This window comes from Bidens hawaiensis, unplaced genomic scaffold (assembly GCF_021521415.1).
Source record: "Bidens hawaiensis isolate Kalapana, Puna unplaced genomic scaffold, B.hawaiensis_p1.1 tig00001721_1, whole genome shotgun sequence".
Taxonomy (NCBI): Eukaryota; Viridiplantae; Streptophyta; class Magnoliopsida; order Asterales; family Asteraceae; genus Bidens; species Bidens hawaiensis.
Genome location: NW_027491098.1, coordinates 2284426 through 2306183, shown reverse-complemented (window position 1 = coordinate 2306183; position 21758 = coordinate 2284426). Strand labels below are relative to the sequence as shown.

The 21758-nt window shown below is 37.6% G+C and overlaps 2 protein-coding genes and 1 pseudogene across 2 annotated transcripts; all 3 read left to right on the top strand.

Moving 5' to 3' along the window:
• The first annotated feature begins 267 nt into the window (after positions 1 to 267).
• Positions 268 to 15551, top strand: LOC143596049 (receptor-like protein kinase FERONIA). The gene is made up of 2 exons (XM_077074927.1): positions 268 to 1323; positions 13860 to 15551. Exons 1-2 carry the CDS (start codon positions 307 to 309, stop codon positions 15414 to 15416), a joined length of 2574 nt encoding a protein of 857 aa, XP_076931042.1. The 5' UTR covers positions 268 to 306; the 3' UTR covers positions 15417 to 15551.
• LOC143596085 (receptor-like protein kinase FERONIA pseudogene) lies at positions 1528 to 3030 on the top strand (annotated as a pseudogene).
• Positions 15552 to 17323: 1772 nt separating the features above from the next.
• On the top strand, positions 17324 to 21208 carry LOC143596641 (receptor-like protein kinase FERONIA). Its single transcript, XM_077075364.1, has 3 exons — positions 17324 to 18585; positions 20102 to 20234; positions 20948 to 21208. Exons 1-3 carry the CDS (start codon positions 17324 to 17326, stop codon positions 21206 to 21208), a joined length of 1656 nt encoding a protein of 551 aa, XP_076931479.1.
• The last annotated feature ends 550 nt before the right edge of the window (positions 21209 to 21758 follow it).

Below are 21758 nucleotides of genomic sequence, written 5' to 3'. Positions count from 1 at the left end.
GTGCGCCTAGTTCTAAGGATGTTACTTTCTAGTGGCGAAGCTACCCTTTCGGGGCCGGATTTGCCCAAACCCAGTCTATTTTCAGTTTTATATATACGTATACTATCGTATTAATGATCGAACCCATTATGAATTAAATTAAAAAAAGTCTTTGGCGGAATACCATTATGAATTATTCTTCGAGGAGACCCAAAAGGCAAAAGTCTTTCCTAAAGCAAGCAGACAATGTGAGTATGTGACCAACTGACCACTGTCCATGATTATAAAAACACATAATTAATACTTTTCTCTACTCATATAACCATCATGTTAACCTTAAGTTTACCCTTCTTTTATGTGGCTCTACTCTTCGCATTCACCACCACCACTACCACTGCACAATCATACAATGCCACCGACCGCTTCTTCCTCGACTGCGGTTCACCCTCCTCGACCACCACTATTGAAGACCGGAGATGGGAGAGTGATCAGAATTCCAAATTCGTGCCTTCCAATATCATCACCACCACCACCTCCTTTTCAGCCACACCCTTACAACTGGACCACATCCCTTATTCTTCTGCTAGAGTTTTTAACACTTCTTCCTTCACTTACACTTCCCCGGTCTCTGAAGGCCCCAAATTCCTCCGTTTATATTTCTATCCTGCCACCTATTCCAACTTCAATCCATACCAATCTTATTTCTCAGTATCATCCAATGGCTACTCTCTCTTATCCAACTTCAGTGCTTTCCTAACCGCAAAATATCTTGCAAAGATCCGATCCGATGCAGGAATCAACGGACCCCAAGTTCCAAGCTTTGTCAAAGAATTCATCATCTCTGTAACAGATGCACAAGCCTTAAATGTTACCTTTACACCCTCACCCAACTCATATGCCTTCATCAACGGTATTGAAATCGTTTCAATGCCGGACGATCTGTATTACAACTCTAAGAACCTGAAACCTGTTGGTATGACTTCAGCACCTGATGTTACTAATGACCAGGCGCTTGAGAATATTTACAGGTTAAACATAGGAGGGAAACAAATAGCTGGTGATGAAAATACTGGTATGTACCGGTCATGGGATCCAGATGATAACTACATATTTGGAGCAGCATTTGGGTTGACACCTGAATATAATAAAACGAAGCAGATTATGTATACCACGGAGATCCCGAATTTTACTGCACCTGAGCTCCTTTATCGAACCCAACGGAGTATGGGAACTCTGTCTGATAAGTACAATCTGACTTGGATACTTCCCGTTGATTCTGGGTTTTATTACTACCTCAGGCTCCACTTTTGCAACATTATACCACAATACAATAGAAGTGGTCAGGTGGTTTTCAGAATCTTCATTAATAATCAAACCGCTGAGCAGGAAATTGATGTGTTCGAATTAGCTCGAGGTAGTGGGTATCCTATATACAGAGATTACGTTGTGTTTGTCGCTGACCCGGATCACAGCAGAGGCAAGCAAGATTTGTGGGTCGTGCTGCAACCTTATCCTCGTATTACTGAAGACTATGTAGATGGTTTTTTTGAACGGTTTAGAAGCCTTCAAGAAGAGCATGAATGGAAATCTTTCCAGCCCAAATCCGGAACTTAGTTCTGCAGCCCCATCAAGTCCACCAACTACTGGAAAAAGGAACAAGAACAAAACTTCGTATGCGGTGATAATTGGAAGCATTGGAGGAGCTTTAGTCTTGTTGTCCATCTTAGTTCTTATAGCTTTCCAGCAACGAAAGTGAGTTAAACACAACGATGCGACTGATGAAAAGACATCATACGGCCGAGCAGATGGTGAATCGAAGTCTACACATTCAACTCTGCCGTCAGACCGATGCCGGCGCTTCTCACTTTTAGAAGTAAGAGCAGCTACTAATGAGTTTAACGAAGATTTTGTCATAGGCGTCGGAGGGTTTGGTAAGGTGTATAAAGGGTGTATGGACAACACTGCAACCGCTGTTGCAATCAAACGTCTCAATGAATCATCCAATCAGGGTTTCCTAGAATTCCACACGGAAATAGGGTTGTTGTCTAAACTACGCCATGTCCAATTAGTATCCCTGATTGGATACTGTGAAGATGAGGGAGAGATGATATTGGTCTACGATTACATGGCTAACGGAACACTACGAGAACATTTATACAAGACAAACCAGCCTCCTCTGCCATGGAAAAGACGTCTCCAAATTTGCATCGGTGCAGCCAAAGGGTTGCACTATCTTCACACAGGTGCGAAACGTGCAATAATTCATCGTGATGTCAAGTCCACAAATATCTTACTTGATGAAAATTGGGTTGCTAAGGTGTCTGATTTTGGTTTGTCAAAGCTAGGCCCTAAAGACGAAGCACAAAACCATGTTAGCACGGCGGTAAAGGGTAGTGTCGGGTATGTGGACCCAGAATATTACCGAAACCAACAACTCACGGAGAAATCTGATGTGTACTCATTTGGAGTTGTTCTGCTTGAAGTGTTGTGTGCAAGACCTGTTATGATTCCCGGGCTGCCCAAAGAACAAGTGAGTTTGGCAGTGTGGGGGAAATACTGTTATCGGAAGGGGACTCTGAACAAAATAGTTGATCCAAAAGTAAGGAGTGTGATTGCACCTGAGTGTTTAAAGCAGTTTGGAGTGGTGGCAGTTAGTTGCTTGAAAGATGTAGGAAGTGAAAGGCCGTCCATGGATGAAGTAGTTTGGGGGCTAGAGTTTGCATTGGAGCTACAAGAAGCTGCTGAGAAGACGCTAGGTGATGCCGTGCATGAAAATCAAGAATTTCCGTTTATGATGCGAGAAGAGACAACAACAGACGATGATGTGTTCTCAGGATCAAGTGCGATAAGAAATGGCACATCATCGATTAGTAGCAGCGAAGCAGGGTTCAAGTCAGATACAGTTTTCTCCGAAATTCAGATGCCAGCTGGAAGATGATATGAATGCTGGATTTTTTTAGCCAAACCAAGAAACAGTCAATTATATGATATTGTGTTTTGTTAAATTTGATTTTTGATGATTGGATTAGTACAATATATTGCATGTGATAAAAATTTTAGGTAATGCGCCATCCTGATGTACAATAGCCATCCTGTAATGAATAATCATACAATTGTAATATCGTCCCTGAAAACTAAAAACTAAAGCTCTATTATTATTACTTGTAATTAAGGTGTTTTCGGTTTGCACTACTACTAACCGTTGTCAAGTGAGGGATTTTACGGATATTCTAATTTACGAAATGGCTCGTGATTAGCAAATGAACTAACATTGAAGCCAGTGTATGATAGTATCAAGATTATGCTCACTATGTAGTGATGTAACAGATGAAAATACGCAATAAAAAAGTCATCAAAACAAGCCCAGTTCATCCTATTTGGCCAATCCTGTAATCCTAACTTATAGCGACATCCATTCATAAATAAACGCAGTCGACAAGTCAGTTAGTCATATTTGGTATGCATATGTATATGCAGCGATGTTTCCTCTCAAGTAATACGTTTAACATAATTATTTACGATTATTAAATAATATGTATCATTAAATAAGATAAAGTAATGAAGGTAGTTATGAAAATATCTATATATACAAGCAACTTCGCAGGTAGTTTGAATGATATGCAACCGATGAATGATTCAATCCATCAATGAAAGAAAATTCCAATGACGTCTATATCTAGTTTTGGCACAACTTAGAAGACTTTTCAAGTCAAGCAGCCAATCCAATTAGTTTTAAGTTTTAACTGTGGCTACTATTCTGCTTTATAAAAGAACCTATCATTTTACCTCTCTTTTCTTTGTTCCTCCTCCACTCTTTCCCCCCTCCGACCATCACAACCGCGCAACCATACATAGCAACCGACATAGCAACCGACTATTATTAAGGATGTTACTAAAAGATAAATAATTGTTGTGATTGATATGAAATTAAAAACTTTTCATCATTTTTTTAAACCATTATATGGAATCAGGGCATCCATTGCTCTAACGAGTATTTTAACATTATTTCTTTAAACAGTGTAAGTTACCGAATTTCAATGTCAACCACGTGATTTAAACCCTCGCCACATGGAAAGGCAAAAACTTATCTAACACATTGATGCCGCTAGGTCAAAGACCCCTTTGGTCCAAAATGTCACTATCTAGACAGCATAAAACACCAATAAAAATCGAAATCTAAACTATGGACGGCTTCTTGAATCTGTTGCAAGGGTTCGTTCAGATCATTCTACAGCAGGATTGTTGACAGGAATCAATCAATTGATTTTGTATAAATCATAGACCAGTTTATATATAAGAGATTGACCCTAGATATAGTAGGATTGGATTACCTATTTAAAATACAAATATCCTATATTCTAGAGATATATATTTTTTAAGGATAAAGGTCAAAGAGGCATTTCGGGCAGGTTAAAATTCAGAAGGTTTTAGACATAGTGTACGAAAACATTAAAGGCAGCAGGTCACAGTTTTGCTAACGGGTCGTTGTGAATTTTTTGTTTAGTTTGGATCAGCTTTACTTCAAGTTTCGTATCAGGGTCATTTTAAGAACACAAATTAAGTTTTGCTGCTGATTACGGGCCAGATTGCAGGTCACAGATTGTTGTAGTTTACGGGTCAGAACTTTAGAGGATAACTTGTTGGTTCGTTTCGATACGAGACAGCCTTTAATTAAGTAAAAGGGCTGCACATTTGTTTTGTTATAAGGGGCAGTTTTCGAATCATTTAGTCTCAGTGCAGATCAATTAAAGAATTAATTCAGCTTCAGGTGTGGCTATAGGCCGTGTTACAGATTATCATCAAAGGACAGTTTTGGGTCACAATCTTGTTAATACAAAAAGGATTATTAACAGGTCAAGTAACGGGATATTTTGATAATGAGAAGTGATAAAATGAATCCCAACATCTAGGTAAACATAGTTATCAAGAACAAATTGATAAATAGAAACACAACAGGCAACATCCACAGCTGCAACTAGCAAAACAATCTTATTATATTGGTGTATATAGGCTAAACAGTTAGGCTTTCTCAAAAACTAAAACATGGGGCCTAAGAAAGATTCCCAAAAAATTTCTGCCTTTGGAATTTGGCAAGTTGTTTGCCCCCCTCCTCTCTAATCAACTACCATATTGGTGGCTGTAATATTGTCGGCGATGGGTAGGTGATGGAGACAAACAATAAATTACACGAACAATCAGTGCATTTAGCCCGAGATTTAATGTTCTGGTACTCATGAGTACTACCCATGCGCCGTCTAATCCTGCATTGTCATCTCAATTCTATCCTCAAGTACCCACAAACCACATCATTGACGACATCTACCCACAAATACCATAAAAAATATATATTTGTTTTTTAGTTCTTCAAGTACAATAAATGTAAAAAAATTAATCAATTTTATGTGGCAAACATTTGCATGGAATGAAGCTATGCACCCTATCTATATGGGGTGACGGCGGTATTGCCATGTGGTTTGGAAGCTATCACAGAGAAACCATATTGGTTTCTCGTCCTGTCTAATAGGGCCACTTCAAAATTATTTTGTTATTATTATTATTTTTATTTTAACTCGGTGCATTTATTGGAAATATTTTTGCTTAAGATCTTAACACGTGAGAATATGATTAAGCACATTTTTTGTATACGGTTAGAAAAATTCACAAAGACACACATTTCTAACAAAATCAGAAAGAAATATCGACCCATAAAAAAAATGGCAGGCCTAAACTTCAGTTTATTTCTTTCTATAGTTGAGCCGTCCCTATATGCAGTATTGGAAAAATCACTAGTCACTAGTCGGGCGGTAGGGTGGGGACTAGCGATTAATCGGGATTAATTAAAATTAATCGGATCAAACTTTAATGCATAATTTTCAATTATATATATACAGACATACATTTTTATATGTAATTTTCAGTTTTATAAATACATAAACACATTTTGGTCCGAAATGTGTCGTTATCTTACTAGACACCGCTGTTTTTGATGGAATCTCGCTGGAAACCGCTGATTTTGGTTAGAATCTCGCCGAAAACCGTTGATTTTAGCCGGATTTGACCATTGACCCATTAATTGGCCGATTAACCCAAAATTAATCAGTGAATTGGGGACTAGCGATTAATCGGCACATAGTCGAGATTTTTGCAACACTGCCTATATGATAACATATTACCTGGACTTACATTTCACACAGTAAAAGTTATATACTCGAAATTTGTTGGTGTTTTATGCCGTCTAAATTAGAGGTGGCAATGTGAATGGGTTGGGTTGGATTTGGGTGATGGGTTAGAATGGGTATGGGTCATGATGAATTTTTAAAATAGAGGTTAGTAAAAAATTAAAAAAATAATAACTCAAAATATAAATCAAAAACACAAAATGTAAAATAAATAAAATGTTTCTCCCCTCGTCCTCGTTCATTTAAAAAAAAGAAAAAGAAAAAGAAAACCTCGGTTTTGTATCTGTCCAGGTTCGCTTTTTCGGGTTTTTTTCCGTTTCAGTTTTGCTTTTTTTCATTTCAGTCGGTTTTGATTTCTCAATTTCTATTCGGTTTCGTGGGTTTTGTTTGAAATAAAATTGGATGGAGCTTGTTTTAGTTCATTCTAACCAATAACCAAAAGTCACTAGCATTTTCCCAATCTATCTTGACCTCAATGGAAAATTCTTTTGATCCATCATGACCCATCCAGTTTTAAAAGTTATCTATATTAACCCAAAACAACCCATTTGTGTTTGTTTTGCCACCTCTAGCTCTGATGCACGGAAACATGACCTAAGTGCCGTACCCCGTCCCGGAAACACGCTGGGGACGGAAACGCCGTCGGGGACGGCAGGAAACGTTTCTTGACCGTTTCTGTAAAGTTGGGGACGACCGTTGACCATTTCGAAAATTCAAACTGTGTTTCAAAACGTTTCCAGAACTTTGGGGACGATTTTTAAACGTTTCCGGAAGTTAAAGGGTGTTTTCAGACCGTATCCGATGAATTCCGGCACCACACTAAGCAGTTAATGCCGAAAAATATTGGATATCGGTCGAGGACCGATATTTGAGATAGATTATCTCGGTGAGATATCGGTGGGATATCGGTAATTTTAATATCATGCGGAATTTATATATATAGCACTTTAACACTAACAATTCAGTATATTTTCCTATTATTAAAAAATTATCCTTTTTGCAACTTGCAAAACACTAACAATTGTAGCATGTAGGAACCGGTTAAGACTCGAAACACCAACAATTAAACACTAAAAGCTGAAAATTAAGACTTAAAACACTGGGAAATATCGGTCAATATCGCCGATATTATCGGTACTGATATTCTGACCGATATTTCACATGAGGCCGATAACCGAGATACCACCGATATACCACCGAGATTGACTGCATAGGCACCACATACACTATTCCAGCAAAGAATTCCGGCGCCGGAATATGGATGATGAAGAAGAAGATGAAGAAGAAGGGCGGCTAGAATATAAGTTTAGGTTATAATATAAGTTTAGGTTTAAACAATAAACCCCTTGATCTTTTAATTGCTAGCATATAGTCCCTAAACTTTGTTAACATTTACATAAATAGTATTAAATTAGGTTATGCATTTTAACATTTAACCCTCACTATTTAGACTAGCTTACATTTGGTCCTCAACTTGTAATTTTATACATAAAATGTTTAAATGACATTATACAGTAGAAACTCGATAAATTAATACTCGATTATTTAATAAACTCTTTAAGATAATATTTGTTGCCGGTCCCGACTCGGAGATAAGGTGCTAAGTTAATAATTCGCTAAAATTATAAGATAATACATTTTTGATAATTTCTTTAGACCCCATATAAAATATAAATTAATAATTCCTTATATATAGCATATTACATGAATGATTTATGAAGGTTTCTTGAAAAATGACTCAATTGACTTTTGGTTTTTATTGAAATCAATTTCCCCTTGAATCTCGTCTCTAATTTTCATTAGTGTAACATCATGAAAATTACAAGATAAAAATACCAAGTTTCAATAGTACAAGGACTTAAAATATAAATTTTGGTTTCTTGTCTGGTCGCGATACGCGACGTCACAGAAACAAGCCCATCGCATATCGCGATGGGTATATTTTCAAAACGCAAGAAATGGGAAGACAACGATACGCGACGGACCAAAACCCAACGTCATCGCGATACGCCATGACATGGACCGACAACGTGACACGTGTCCTGCCACGTGTCACATGGTGGCATCATGCTCATGCCACGTGTCACCACGTGGCGTAAAGGCATGACGTGTCCTGCCACGTGTCACCACGTGGTATCACGTGGCACCGCGTCCGTCACGTGGCAAACCTACCCGTGACTCATCATGCCTACATCGCGATACGTGATGGCATGATTAACGGACCATCGCGTATCGCGATGGGTCCTGAGAAAAAGTCTATAAATACCAATCTCCACCCTTTCATTTCTCACGCCCATTTCACACACTCTTTCTCTCTCTAACATCTCTCTAAAATCACCTCGATAAATGTACCGACCACCTCGTTTTCCGTAACCATAAAACTCCGACATTATTCCTTGTAATCCGTGCCATAAACCGACGATACCCCAAAGTACCGGCGACAATATCTCGAAGTACGTGCCAACCCGGTACCACCCGACGTTCCACCTCGAAGTACGTGCCGACCCGAGACAACCCGGCGTTCCATCCGAGACGACCCGACGTTCCGCCTCGAAGTACGTGCCGACCCGGTAAGACCCGACGTTCCGCCTCGAAGTACGTGCCGACCTGAAACGAACCGAAGACCCGCCCCGAAGTGCGTACCGACGAGACTTGAAGACCGACGCGTCTCGATTGCGTGCCAAGGAGGTGTTGAACAAGATTCTCAATATACGTGCCAACGTCGAAGTGGTGCCCGTGAGTTTAGAAAATAATAAGTCGAACAAGGTAGGCATGATGCCCAAATGAAATATTAATAAAATAATAAAGGCTTAGACCTTAGTCAATACCTCGAAAACAAACAAAAAGAAAATAAAACAAAGAAAGTATAAAGATAAAGATAAAAGTATAAAATATTTATTATAAATAAAGAATGATTATTATTTAAAATAATAATAAAAAGAAAAAAAATAAAGAAATAATAAAAGAATCTTTATTAATAAATAAAGATAAAAATATTATATATTGTTTATAATTATTAATATTAAACTAAATGATATACGTTGTTAAACGTAGATTTAGCAACGAAAATATGATGGACTAAAGGTCCGAATATAAGAATAAGAGATATATGATTTGAACTATAGGTTCAAACATGTTATAAAAAGAAAAGGAAAAGAAAAGTAGAAGATAGTTATGGTCGAAAATATTATTTAAGTTTATTATTCTTAAATAATAAGTAAAAGAAAAATATACGTTTCTTAATAAAAAAAAAGAAACGTAGAGTTTAAGAAAAAGAAAACAAGTTAAACTAGAGGTTTATCTTGTGAAAGAAACAAGTTAAAAATAAAGAGTTTTAACTTGAAAAAGAAAGAAAAGAAATAATATTTTAAACTAAAGGTTTAAAAAAATAAAGAAAAGATGTTTTGAACTAAAGGTTCATAAAGAAATTAAAATCGAGGTAAAGATTTTACAAAAGAGACTAGAGGTCTTAAGCCGGATTGTATATCCGACTAACAAAAAGTTATACTCGTACTATTGGTGCGAGATAACAAAGAAGAGGAAAATACCCTCGGACAGTGTATTGAAGCTGATCCAAAAGAAAAGGCTATACTCGTACTATAGGTGCGAGGTAGTAACGGGAAAGACCCTCGGACAGGTATTGAAGCTGATCCAAAAGAAAGGCTATACTCGTACTATAGGTGCGAGGTAGTAACGGGAAAGACCCTCGGACGGTGTTTGAAGCCGATCCAAATCAAACGGTGAATACGCCCCCAAACTTTTACAAACTTATTTTAAAATGAGTCAAACGTGTTATATGAAATTATTTACAAGGAACTACGTGTTCCTAAAACCGTTATAAATAAGGGTATAAGCCTAGCCCTCCGACTGTAGTATATATGTGTCTGGATCCTTACATATGTGGTAGTACGCGGTGGGCACATCGCACCACGCATGGTCGTAGGACGCTTTCCCACAGGAAGCACGACCATGTGTATACATACGGGTACTTAACTAAGTTGGACGCTGCGGTGTTGTTGAGGTGACATAGTGTAGAGACTCGAATTTATAAATGTGTTGTTTTAACTGTGTTATTCCTAAGCCACGATGGGCCGAGGCAGGCGTAGTCTCGATGGGTAATAAAGTAAAAGAAAATATTTTTAGCATCAGCGTATTCACCAGCTTATCGCTGACGTATTTTCTAACATTTCAGGAAATACAGTATCAAGAATTGGAGCCATTCATGAAGTAGATGTTCGCAAGGTAGAGATGACTCATAGTTTTAAATGAATAAAATATTGAAAAGAATATTTAAACAAGTTTTATAAACTCGAAACAAGGTTTATAAATCAACCACTTGGATATTTATTATCCGAGAAGTTTTCTAATAAATAAAAATGTTACATTAAGGTGTACAAATAAGCTAATGTTTAAATATATATATATATATATATATATATATATATATATATATATTATTTTATTATAAATAAAAGTTTATAAATAAATTAATATTTCAAAATATACTTTTTAAAGACTTCCGCTGAACTCTGATATATTTACAAAACCGGTACCAACTGTTGGTCACACGCCTAGGCCGTAAGTCGGGGTGTGACAATTAGCATGGTAAGAACTTCTGGTGTTGTTTTCTCATAGCTCAACAAGAAATTGTTCAATGTGATTGCCGCTTTAATAGCTTCGTTTCGCGAAGGGGGCTCCATTGTAGAACTTTCATCATCTTCTTCATCGATATCGTCTTTATTAATTCCAATAACGCTTTCAATAATTTCTTCATCAGCCAACAACAGTGCAACTACATTTTCTTCTGGGTGAGTCAGAACATCTTCGACATCCATTGCATTGTATTCTACTATAAATTAATAAAATATTAATTAATATATAAATTAATAATTATTAATTTATCGATTAATTAATAACTCTTTTAATTAATAAATTTTGGTGGTCCCAAGTTGTTAGGACTGATATTTTCTCTGCTGAGGATATATTATCCTTGAAGATATGTTTGGATCAATTATTTTCCCGAAGAGCTCCAGAACCATGTCGAAGATCAAGGACCCTCAGAGGTTAATATAAGTAACAATTGTTTCATGTGTGTAGGTTATTGTTCAGCAGAAGTAACGGCTATGTGACTTGGTCCACCTTAAATCTCGCTACTGGAAGCTACCAGCACGTGGTCAATGAACGTTGGAAGACTAGTGGAATAGTGGCGGATAGACAGGACTTATTGTTTTATTTATTTTCTTTATAAACATCGAGATATGATCGATTAGATATATCACTTGTACTCACACACTCTTAGAGCAGAACTGACTATTCTCTCTATACACGTTAGCTACTATTGTAACATCTATCTAATCTCCACAACCATTGTAACCCTTTTTTGATATTAATAAATTGGTGATCGACGAGTTGTCATCACCCGGGTTTTTTTCTTTTGATCTGAACAAGATCAAAGGGTTTTTCCTCGCAACAAATCTCGGTGTTCACTCCATTTCATTCATATATTCGTTGTTACCATTTTAGCAATAGACCTCACATTACAAATTTGGATACATTATCCTTAGCAGATTTTTATCCAAAACACAAGTGTATTATTTTATAGAGTTTCTAATGTATATAAATAAAAATTATATATTTATTTATATGATTAAATGACATTATAATTTTTTATATGTATTTATTGCCGTACCCGTTTCTTGATTATTTGAGTTTTGCCGTTTACCGTTCCCGTACACGTGCTCGTTTCTCGTTCTCGTACCAGTTCTCGTGCAACATAGACCTCTAGTCTAGATAATGCCATTTTGCAATGTTGTTGAAACCGGACCGGTCTGACCGGGATTCGCTCTATTGACCGCTCCGGTTATGGTAGTTCGCTCGGTTATTAGGAAACCGGCCGGTCCGAACTGGTTAAACCGGTCCGATCGAAAAACCGGACTAGTTGAACCGGTTTTACTATAAAAAATATTTTTTTTTGAAAATTTTTATTTTCAACCCTAACCGTCATTTTTAGACGAAAATTGCTAGGCCGGTCGGACCTGTTCAACCGGTTGACCGTTGAATCACTTACCTGTCCGGTTCATTGTCCGATCCGGTTATAAAAACATTGCCATTTTGGACTAAAGGGGTCTTTGATCTAGTGACATCAATGTATTAGATAAGTTTTTGTTTTCAATGTGGTTTGGTTTTAAATTACGCAGGTGACAAAGAAATTATGTAACTTGAGCTGTTCCAAAAATAATAATGTCATTTTGGCGGGTCAGTTCATTCCATTGCCATACAATATGTTATCCTGTTCTGTTATTGACTCGTTCAAGTGGATTTTTCACTACGATATATTGTAACTGAAAGTGATGTAAACATCTCCGTTTAATAATATTGTAGAAACGGACTAGAGTCCTAGACTTCGTTTTCTTCTTTATTAGTTTTGAATTTTACTAAAATATCTAACTTTACAATATTTGAATCTATTTGAATCTCGAAAGTTTAATGGGTAACAAATAACTAGGTACCACTAATTAAATGTGGTACCGCTAATACGCACAAAGTATACGTTACTTTGGAGAAGACTTTCAGGTCTACGCTTTGCTTTAAGCAACCAGACAAGTCTTCCACTGCTGCTACATGATTTATAAAAAGACCAATAATCAAATATTATTCAAGCAATCACACCACTCTTCAACCATCATGTTAACCTTCATGTTGCCCTTCTTGTCTGTGTTCCTACTCTTCGCCTTCACCACCAATGCACAACCATACATCGCCACTGATCGCATCTTCCTCGCCTGCGGTTCACCCACAACCACCACCACGACTTTGGACCCAAGATGGGAGAGTGATGAGAATCTCAAATACGTGCCTTCCAATATCATCACCTCTTCGTTTTCTTCGGCACCTTTCCAACCAGATGCTTTGGTATCTGGAAAACTCCCATATTCTTCTGCTAGAATTTTTAACACTTCTTCGTTCACTTACACAATTCCGGTCTCCGAAGGCCCCAAATTCCTTCGCCTCTATTTCTACCCTGCCACATATTCCAACCTCAAGCCTGAACAATCCTTCTTCTCGGTATCATCCAATGGTTTCTCTCTGTTAACCAACTTTAGCCCTTTCCTAACCGCCTCCTATCTGGCAAAGACCCCATCCAATGCAGAAATCAACGGACCCCAGGTTCCAAACTTTGTCAAAGAATTCATCATCTATGTAACATATGCACAAATCCTAAATGTTACCTTTACACCCGAACCCAACTCATATGCCTTCATCAACGGAATTGAAATTGTTTCAATGCCGGAAGATCTCTACTTTAACTCTAAGAACCTGAAATCTGTTGGGACTACTACAGCACCTGATATTAATAGCAAGCTGGCGCTTGAAAATCTTTACAGGTTAAACATGGGTGGGCGAACATTATCTGGTAATGAAGATACAGGGATGTACCGCTCATGGGATCAAGATAATAGCTACCTATTTGGAGCAGCAATTGGGTTGATACCTGAATATAATAAAACGAAGCAGATTATGTATACCACGGAGACACCAAATTATACCGCACCTGAGCTAGTTTATCGAACCCAAAGGAGTATGGGCAATCTGTCTAATCACTATAATCTGACTTGGAGACTTCCTGTTGACTCTGAGTTTTTTTACAGCCTCAGGTTCCATCTCTGCAACATTATACCACAATATAATAAAAGTAGTCAGGTGATTTTCAAAATCTTCATTAATAATCAAACTGCTGATGATGAAATTGATCTACTCTCCTTAACACGAGGTAGTGGGTATCCTGCATTCAAGGATTACATTTTGTTTGTCAATGACCCTGACGGTAACAGAGGCAAACAAGATTTGTGGGTAGCGTTGCATCCTAATCCCTATTCGCAACTATATCTTGACGCTTATTTGAACGGTTTGGAAGTCTTCAAGTTGAGCATGGTTGGTAGTCTTGCTAGCCCAAACCCAAATGTTAGTCCAACAACCCCACCAACAGTTACAACCGGAAAAAGAAACAATAAACCTCCTTATGCCATTATAATTGGAGGCATTGGAGGCGCGTTAGTGTTGTTGTCTATCTTAGTTCTCATAGTTTTCCACCAACGAAGGCGAGTCAAGTCATCATACGGCCCAGCATATGGTGAATCGAAGTCTTCACATTCCACACTGCCAACAGATCGTTGCCGCCGTTTTTCACTTAAAGAAGTGAGAGCAGCAACGGGTGAATTTAATGACGATTTCATCATAGGCATTGGAGGATTCGGTAAGGTGTACAAAGGGCAGATCGATAACGTCGCTGTTGCAATCAAACGGCTCAATGAGTCATCCAATCAAGGTTTTATAGAATTCCATACGGAAATTGGGATGCTGTCTAAACTACGCCATGTCCAATTAGTGTCCCTGATTGGATACTGTGATGATGAGAGAGAGATGATATTAGTCTATGATTACATGTCGCACGGAACTCTACGAGAACATCTCTACAAGACAAACAAGCCACCTTTGCCATGGAAAAGGCGCCTCCATATTTGCATAGGTGCAGCCAAAGGGTTACACTATCTTCACACGGGTGCAAAACGTGCAATAATTCATCGGGATGTCAAGTCCACAAATATCTTACTGGATGAAAATTGGGTTGCCAAGGTGTCTGATTTTGGTCTGTCAAAGCTAGGCCCTAGAGACCAAGCGCAAAACCATGTAACAACAATGGTGAAAGGTAGCATCGGGTATGTGGATCCACAATATTATCGAACCCAACAACTCACAGACAAATCTGATGTTTACTCATTTGGAGTTGTTCTGCTTGAAGTGCTGTGTGCACGACCTGTTATAATTCCCAGGCTGCCCAAGGAACAAGTGAGTTTGGCAGAGTGGGGGAAATATTGTTACGGGAAGGGGACCTTGAATGAAATCATTGACCCAAAACTAACGAGTGTGGTTTCAGCCGAGTGTTTAAGGCAGTTTGGAGAGGTGGCGGTTAGGTGCTTGAAAGAGCATAGTGAAAGGCCAACCATGGATGATGTAGTTTGGGGACTAGAGTTTGCATTGCAGCTACAAGAAACCGCTGAGAAAACAGCCACTGAAGCCGTGTCCGAAATTCAAGAACTTCCGTTTCTGATGCAGGGAGTGACAACAACAGATGATGACGAAGATGTGTTCACGGGATCAAGCAGGATAAGATATGGCACGTCGACAATTAGTAGCAGCGATGAAGGGTTAAAGTCAGAAACGGTTTTCTCCGAGATTTTGAAGCCCACTGGAAGATGATATGAAAGATAGCATTTCCTTTTAGGTTGTTACTTATCTGTCAAGAGTTTATCATTATAATTTTGATTTTGATTTCGATGATTGGAATAGTACAACAGTTATTAAATTATATGTAATTTGGGTGATTCCTTTCCCTTACATACTGATGTTTAATAATCTCGTGTAATGAATAAATACCCTTGTAATCTTATTTAATGTTACACACTTACACTACTGATCAAAGGGCATAAACTTTTAACATTTTAATCACTTTCAAAAAAATTAGATCATAAACTATTCGATGGAGACATACTAACGATATACACAGAAGGAAACTTGTCAAACTTTAATTGTCTAATTTAAAACTGGACAATCTTGGAACTATGGGAAGAAATTGAACCCGGCTTGGTAAGTACTGAACCCAACGTGAAGAAAGACAAAGCCGTCACTGAATATCTATTTCAATCCATACTTGAAAGTTTAATGCTACAAGTATCAAAATACAAGATGGTTGTTAAGTGAGAGATCTATTAGTTGTTTACCAAGATTCTATTCTACAAAATCGAGTGATTTATCAGTCTAACATCATAAGAACTTTTGTAAACTAAGAATAGGATTCATTGAGTACGACACTTTGGGTGTCATGTTATTATAAATAAATAAATAAGTGGATATATACTACAATATAAACATGTTTATAATTTTACATAAGAGTAATAATAAACCATAAGTTTGTTCTTTTAGTTTTTTTAATTGACACTATTTACAATATAAATAAATGGACTATAGACTACAAGGTATGGAAACCACGCGATATGAAGGCCATGTGATATTGTAGCCCGGAACGAAAAACCAATGACAGATTCGGGATTGATAAAAATAAGCCCTGACTCCATCACAAGTCACCTTCAATTAACACTCATTTTCGATCAATATCATGTACGTGTTTTTCAATTTGACCATCATTGCTGGTTCTTCGTAACTTCTTGTTGTCATTAAAAGAGTCAACTAGAGTTTTAGCTTTCTAGTGAATGATCAGCATCTTAATAGGTGTGAAAAGCAATTTAAGTGCGTTAATTAATAGGATTTTTTGCAATTCTAATTGTGTTTTTGATTGTTATTGAAGTGATCCTTTAAGGGGCCGGTTTTGAATGTTGGGTTGCTCTTTGTTAAATTTTTTATTATTATAATATTTTGAGTAAATACATAAATAGTTTCGAAAACAGTCATCAGCAAAGACTATTAAAGAGCATTTTGGTTATTTTGCGCAAACTTAAATGATTTCTTTTTTAATAAAAGTTAGTTTTAAACTCTAAATATCATAATTGTAACTTTTAAAACCTCATGGGAGTAACATAAATAAATCACATCACCATTAATTGACTCTTTGATATAATAAGCAGCCAGAGAAGACCGAGAAGACTTTGCAAGTCTACTCTTGAAGCAAACAGACAATGATGCTAATAATCAATGTTTTTCTTTAATTATTCAAGCAATTATACAAACTTTTCAACCACCATGATAACCTTCACTTTACCCATATTTTCTGTTGTTCTACTCTTCGCCGCCACCACTACCACCACTACACAACCATACAACGCCACCGAACGCTTCTTTCTCAACTGTGGTTCATACTGTTAAACTTTGAGCAAGCGAATCAAGAACACAAACACAAGATTTGATCAACACACGATCGGCTCTTTTATTAAGAAAACGACAAACGAGAAAAACTTAATAATTAACTAACACATTGAACCAATGGTATATATAAACCCATGGTTCCTAATCCTATACTAACTCAAATACAGAATCAGAATCCAAAACAAATAGGATTAAATAAGAATAACTTATCTTATAATAATAAACTAATTATTATATTAAATATTTTCCGAGATATCAGGAGTTTTCAATATGATTTGGTGTTGGACATGTTTAACACATACTTCGCCACAACTACTGACAGAAGATGGGTTGGTGACCAGATTTCCGAATTCGTGCCTTCAGACACCATCACCACCACCTATACAATCACCAACTTCACACTGGATCCTTCGGATACCCAAACACCTTACTCTAGTGCCCGAATTTTTCCTGATTTTGCGTTCACTTACACCTTTCCTGTATCCGAAGGCCCCAAATTCCTCCGCCTATATTTCTATGCTGCCACCTACTTTGAACAATCTTTATTCTCAGTATCATCCAACGGCTACTCTCTGTTAAACAACTTCAGTGCTTCTTTAACCGCCTCGTTGCTTGCAAAGACCCGATCTGATGTAGAAGTCCACGGATACCGGGCTCTTAACTTTGTCAAAGAATACATCATCTATGTGAAAGATACACAAGTCCTAAACGTTACCTTTACACCCGCACCCAACTCATATGCCTTCATCAATGGTATTGAAATCGTTTCAATGCCCGGAAACCTCTACTTCAACTCTAAGAGCCTTAAACCTGTCGGGATGACTAATGAACCCGATATCGCTTACCACATGGCGCTTGAAAATATATACAGGTTAAACATGGGTGGGGGATATATATCCGGTACTCAAGATACTGGTATGTACCGGTCATGGGATCAAGATAATAACTATGTGTACCCAGCATCATATTGGAAGACAAGTGTTTATGATAAGCGGAAGCCGATTATGTATACCATGGACACACGGAATTATACTGCACCTGAGCCGGTTTATCGAACACAAAGGAGTATGAGCAATATGTCTAACAAGTACAATTTGACTTGGATACTTCCGGTTGATTCTGGTTTTTATTACAGTCTCAGGCTCCATTTTTGCAACATTATACCACAATACAATAGGAGTGGTCAGGTGGTTTTCAAAATCTTCATTAATAATCAAACTGCTGCTGATGAAATTGATCTGTTCCAGTTAACTCAAGATAGCGGGTATCCTGTATTTAAGGACTATGTTGTGTATGTCAATGACCCCGATGGCAGTAGAGGCAGGCAAGATTTGTGGGTCGCAATGCGTCCTAATCCCAACTCAGAACCATATCATGATGCGTATTTGAACGGTTTGGAAGTCTTCAAGCTGAGCATGAACAGAAGTCTTGCTAGCCCAAACCTGAAACTTACTACTACAATCCCACCAACAACCGCGCAGGCAACTACTGGAAAAAGGAACAAGAAGAAACCTCCATATGCCGTGATAATCGGATGTATCAGTGGAGCGTTAGTGTTGCTGTCTATCTTGTCTCTACAAGTTTATAAACTTTTTATATTGTTTAAAATCAGTTATTCATCAACTTCAAAATAAATTAAAATATGAGTTATTTTTAAAACTATAAGATGTATCAAAGTAATCCATATATACAAGCACCTTCCCAGGTAGTTCGATCGATAGGTTTATCACAGAAAGAAAATCCAGATGGCGTCCATATCTAGTTATGGTATAATTTCTACTGCAAAAAGTATTAATCACTTTAGAAAACTTTTCAAGTCAACCATCCAATCCTTCTACTTGTAAGTTTCAATTCATGTAACCACTACCATAGTTCCAATTCCCAATTAAATATCCGATCAATGTTTTATCACCTGAATGGTCAAACCTCATGACTTTTTAATACCCTTATTAAAAATTAAACTTGAGAACTAGTTTCGAGACACCTCACAATAAATGTAATACGGAGCATGTGATTATTTAAACATAAGTTTAATTCCGATTGTATGTTGGAAAGGGATAAAGCACAGTTAGTATGTGATGGTCGGTTACAACATGTGGGAGTGGATTGCGGGGATACTTTGAGTCTGGTTGTTAAACCGGAAATGGTTTGAACGATACTGACTTTGGCCCTTTCACAGTCTTGCCTGGTCCACCAGTTAGATATCACAAACGCGTTCTTGCATGGCATATACCAACCAACCCATGGGTTTTCGTAACAAAGCATATACCAACCACATCTGTCTACTAAAAAGATCTCTAAATGATCTTAAAAATGCTTCACGGGCTTGATACCAAAGATTCATAGATTATGTGCTCACCTTGAGATTCACTCAAAGAAAATGTGACAACTCCCTATTCACATTTCACCATAATAATACAACTGCATACATTCTCCTCTATGTGGATGATATTATTACATCCATGGTCATATCAAGCGTACCATGGATATTATTAAACGTGTGGGCATGAAAGCCTGCTAGTCCGTGGCTACTCCGGTTGACACTAAGCCAGTGGCGGATCTAGACTTGAAACATAGGGGTAGCGCTAAAAAAGAATTCCCATATTTTATACAATGTTAACGAAACATATATAAGTTTTTTCTCTTCATATTACATACAATGTTAGCGAAATTTTTTTTCCCATATTTCATACAACATCAACCATATTTGAACATGAAGTTGGAATATTTAAACTTGGTGATGAAGCAATGTCATCGTTTTCTTTTCTTTAACGTTTAAAAAGGTTGCTAATAAGAGGTTGTTTACTCATCTTCGAAGAATCAAAGATCCCTAAACAAAATTTGAAACAAAAACCTAATATCAATAATCAATTCAAATTTGGCAATTTACACATAAAACTAAAAGCTAATCAATTCCAATTTAAACATAAACCCTAATACCTAATCAATTCCAATTTAAACATAAACCCTAAATCCCAAATTAATTCTAATTTAAACAACAAGATGGAGAAGTGAGTGGTGGCTGTGGACTGTGGTAACTAGTGTGGTGTCGTCCGATGGTGTAGACGTAGTCTGGTGGCCGACGCTGTGGTGTGGAGTGACCGGCGAGGCGGCGGCTGGCGCTGTGGTGTGGTGTGGAGGCCGGCGCTGTTGTGTGAAACAGTGAACTCAGAACTCTGTGAAGCGGTTGCTGCTGTTGTAAATGGATTAATGAACCGGTTTTGGTTTGGTTTGGTTTGGTTTCGGTTGGGTTGGGTTATTAGGTTTTTTTGTTTGAGCTTGGGCTTTTGATGGGTTTAAAACTTAAATTGGTTGGGCTTAATATCATAGGGGTAACGTTATTTTTTTCCAGGTGTAACGAAACACAAAAACCGACCAAATTTTTTTTACACTACAATTAAAAAGTTGAGGAGTAGCGGAGGCTACCCCTGCCCTCTATATATGTCCGCCACTGCACTAAGCCCAAGCTCGGTGCTCACGCTTGAAACATTTTTCATTACTGACACTATATAAATATCTTGCTGGCGCATTGAAATACTTGACCTTTACTCGCCCCGACATTACATACGATGTGCCAAAACATTGTATGCGCGCATGCATGCCTCTCGGGGTTACCATTAGGATGCATTGAAACAAATAGTCCTCTACATATAGGGCATGACTAACTATGGTTGATCTCACACAAGGTAAGACCACTGACTTCTCTCTGCTTGCTTACACGGACGCCGACCGGGTCGGGTGCCCTGACACTCATCTAGCCACCTCAGGTTACTGCGTATGCTTTTGTACGAACCTCATCTTCTAGTCTGCCAAGAGACAACCTTTCATCTCCCACTTCAGCACAAGAATATCATGGGGTCGTCAATGTTGTAGAAATTTGTTGGCTACGTAACCTCATTTTGGAATTACAGCAACCGTTGTCACGTGCCACTCGGGTATACTGTGACAGTGTTAGTGCCATTTATTTAAAGGGCAACCCTGTTCAGATTCAATGCACAAAGCACGTTAAACTGGATATTCACTTGTCCATGAACATGTTCAAGAAGGGTGCATTAGTATTATTCGCATGCCCACTCGGCACCAAATTGCAAATATCTTCACCAAAGGCTTACCGTGGCCGCTTTTTGAAGACTTTCAATTCAGTCTCAGCATCCGTTCACCTCCCGCTTTGACTGGGAAGTATAATAGGAATAATAGCATATGTACAATGGTGATTTACTAATATCTTGTATTACTGGTTGAGATTTTGGCTCCTAAAATAACTATTCTTATGTAATTACATATTGTGAACATTAATGAGAAAAGGGGGCAAAGATTATGTGAATACCGAATTCTACAACAATCTCAAATACCTAAAATTAACGTAGTATTTATAATTTAGCATATCATGCTAAACTATAACAAGAATTACTAAATAAGACTATTTTGAACATGATAATAAACACGTTTAATTGTTCATAATTATTATCCACTCCATGTTTATTCTTTTATCGCCTTACATGTTAACAAAGACCATAACCGAAATTCCTAACAGACCGGTACTTATCATGTGAAATCTAGACATGTGTTTTGTGCATTTGAACCTTCTGTCAAGCAAGAGCTTTTACCATTGTAGACATGTGATTAGGATTTATACTACGTGTAATTTTCTTTATGTATCTAACATGGCTTGATTATTAAAAAAAATAGTTTTACTTTTTTTTATCAAAAATAACCCACAAG

What these genes read in the sequence shown, in the direction of transcription:
- LOC143596049 (XM_077074927.1), top strand. Translation starts at nt 307, where the DNA reads ATGTTAACCTTAAGTTTACCCTTCTTTTATGTGGCTCTACTCTTCGCA. An exon ending in AATACAATAGAAGTGGTCAG is followed by an intron (nt 1,324 to 13,859) that starts GTGGTTTTCAGA and finishes AAAAGTAGTCAG; the next exon opens with GTGATTTTCAAAATCTTCAT.
- LOC143596641 (XM_077075364.1), top strand. Translation starts at nt 17,324, where the DNA reads ATGTTTAACACATACTTCGCCACAACTACTGACAGAAGATGGGTTGGT. An exon ending in ATCGGATGTATCAGTGGAGC is followed by an intron (nt 18,586 to 20,101) that starts GTTAGTGTTGCT and finishes CCGATGGTGTAG; the next exon opens with ACGTAGTCTGGTGGCCGACG. An exon ending in GTGAAGCGGTTGCTGCTGTT is followed by an intron (nt 20,235 to 20,947) that starts GTAAATGGATTA and finishes TTGGAATTACAG; the next exon opens with CAACCGTTGTCACGTGCCAC.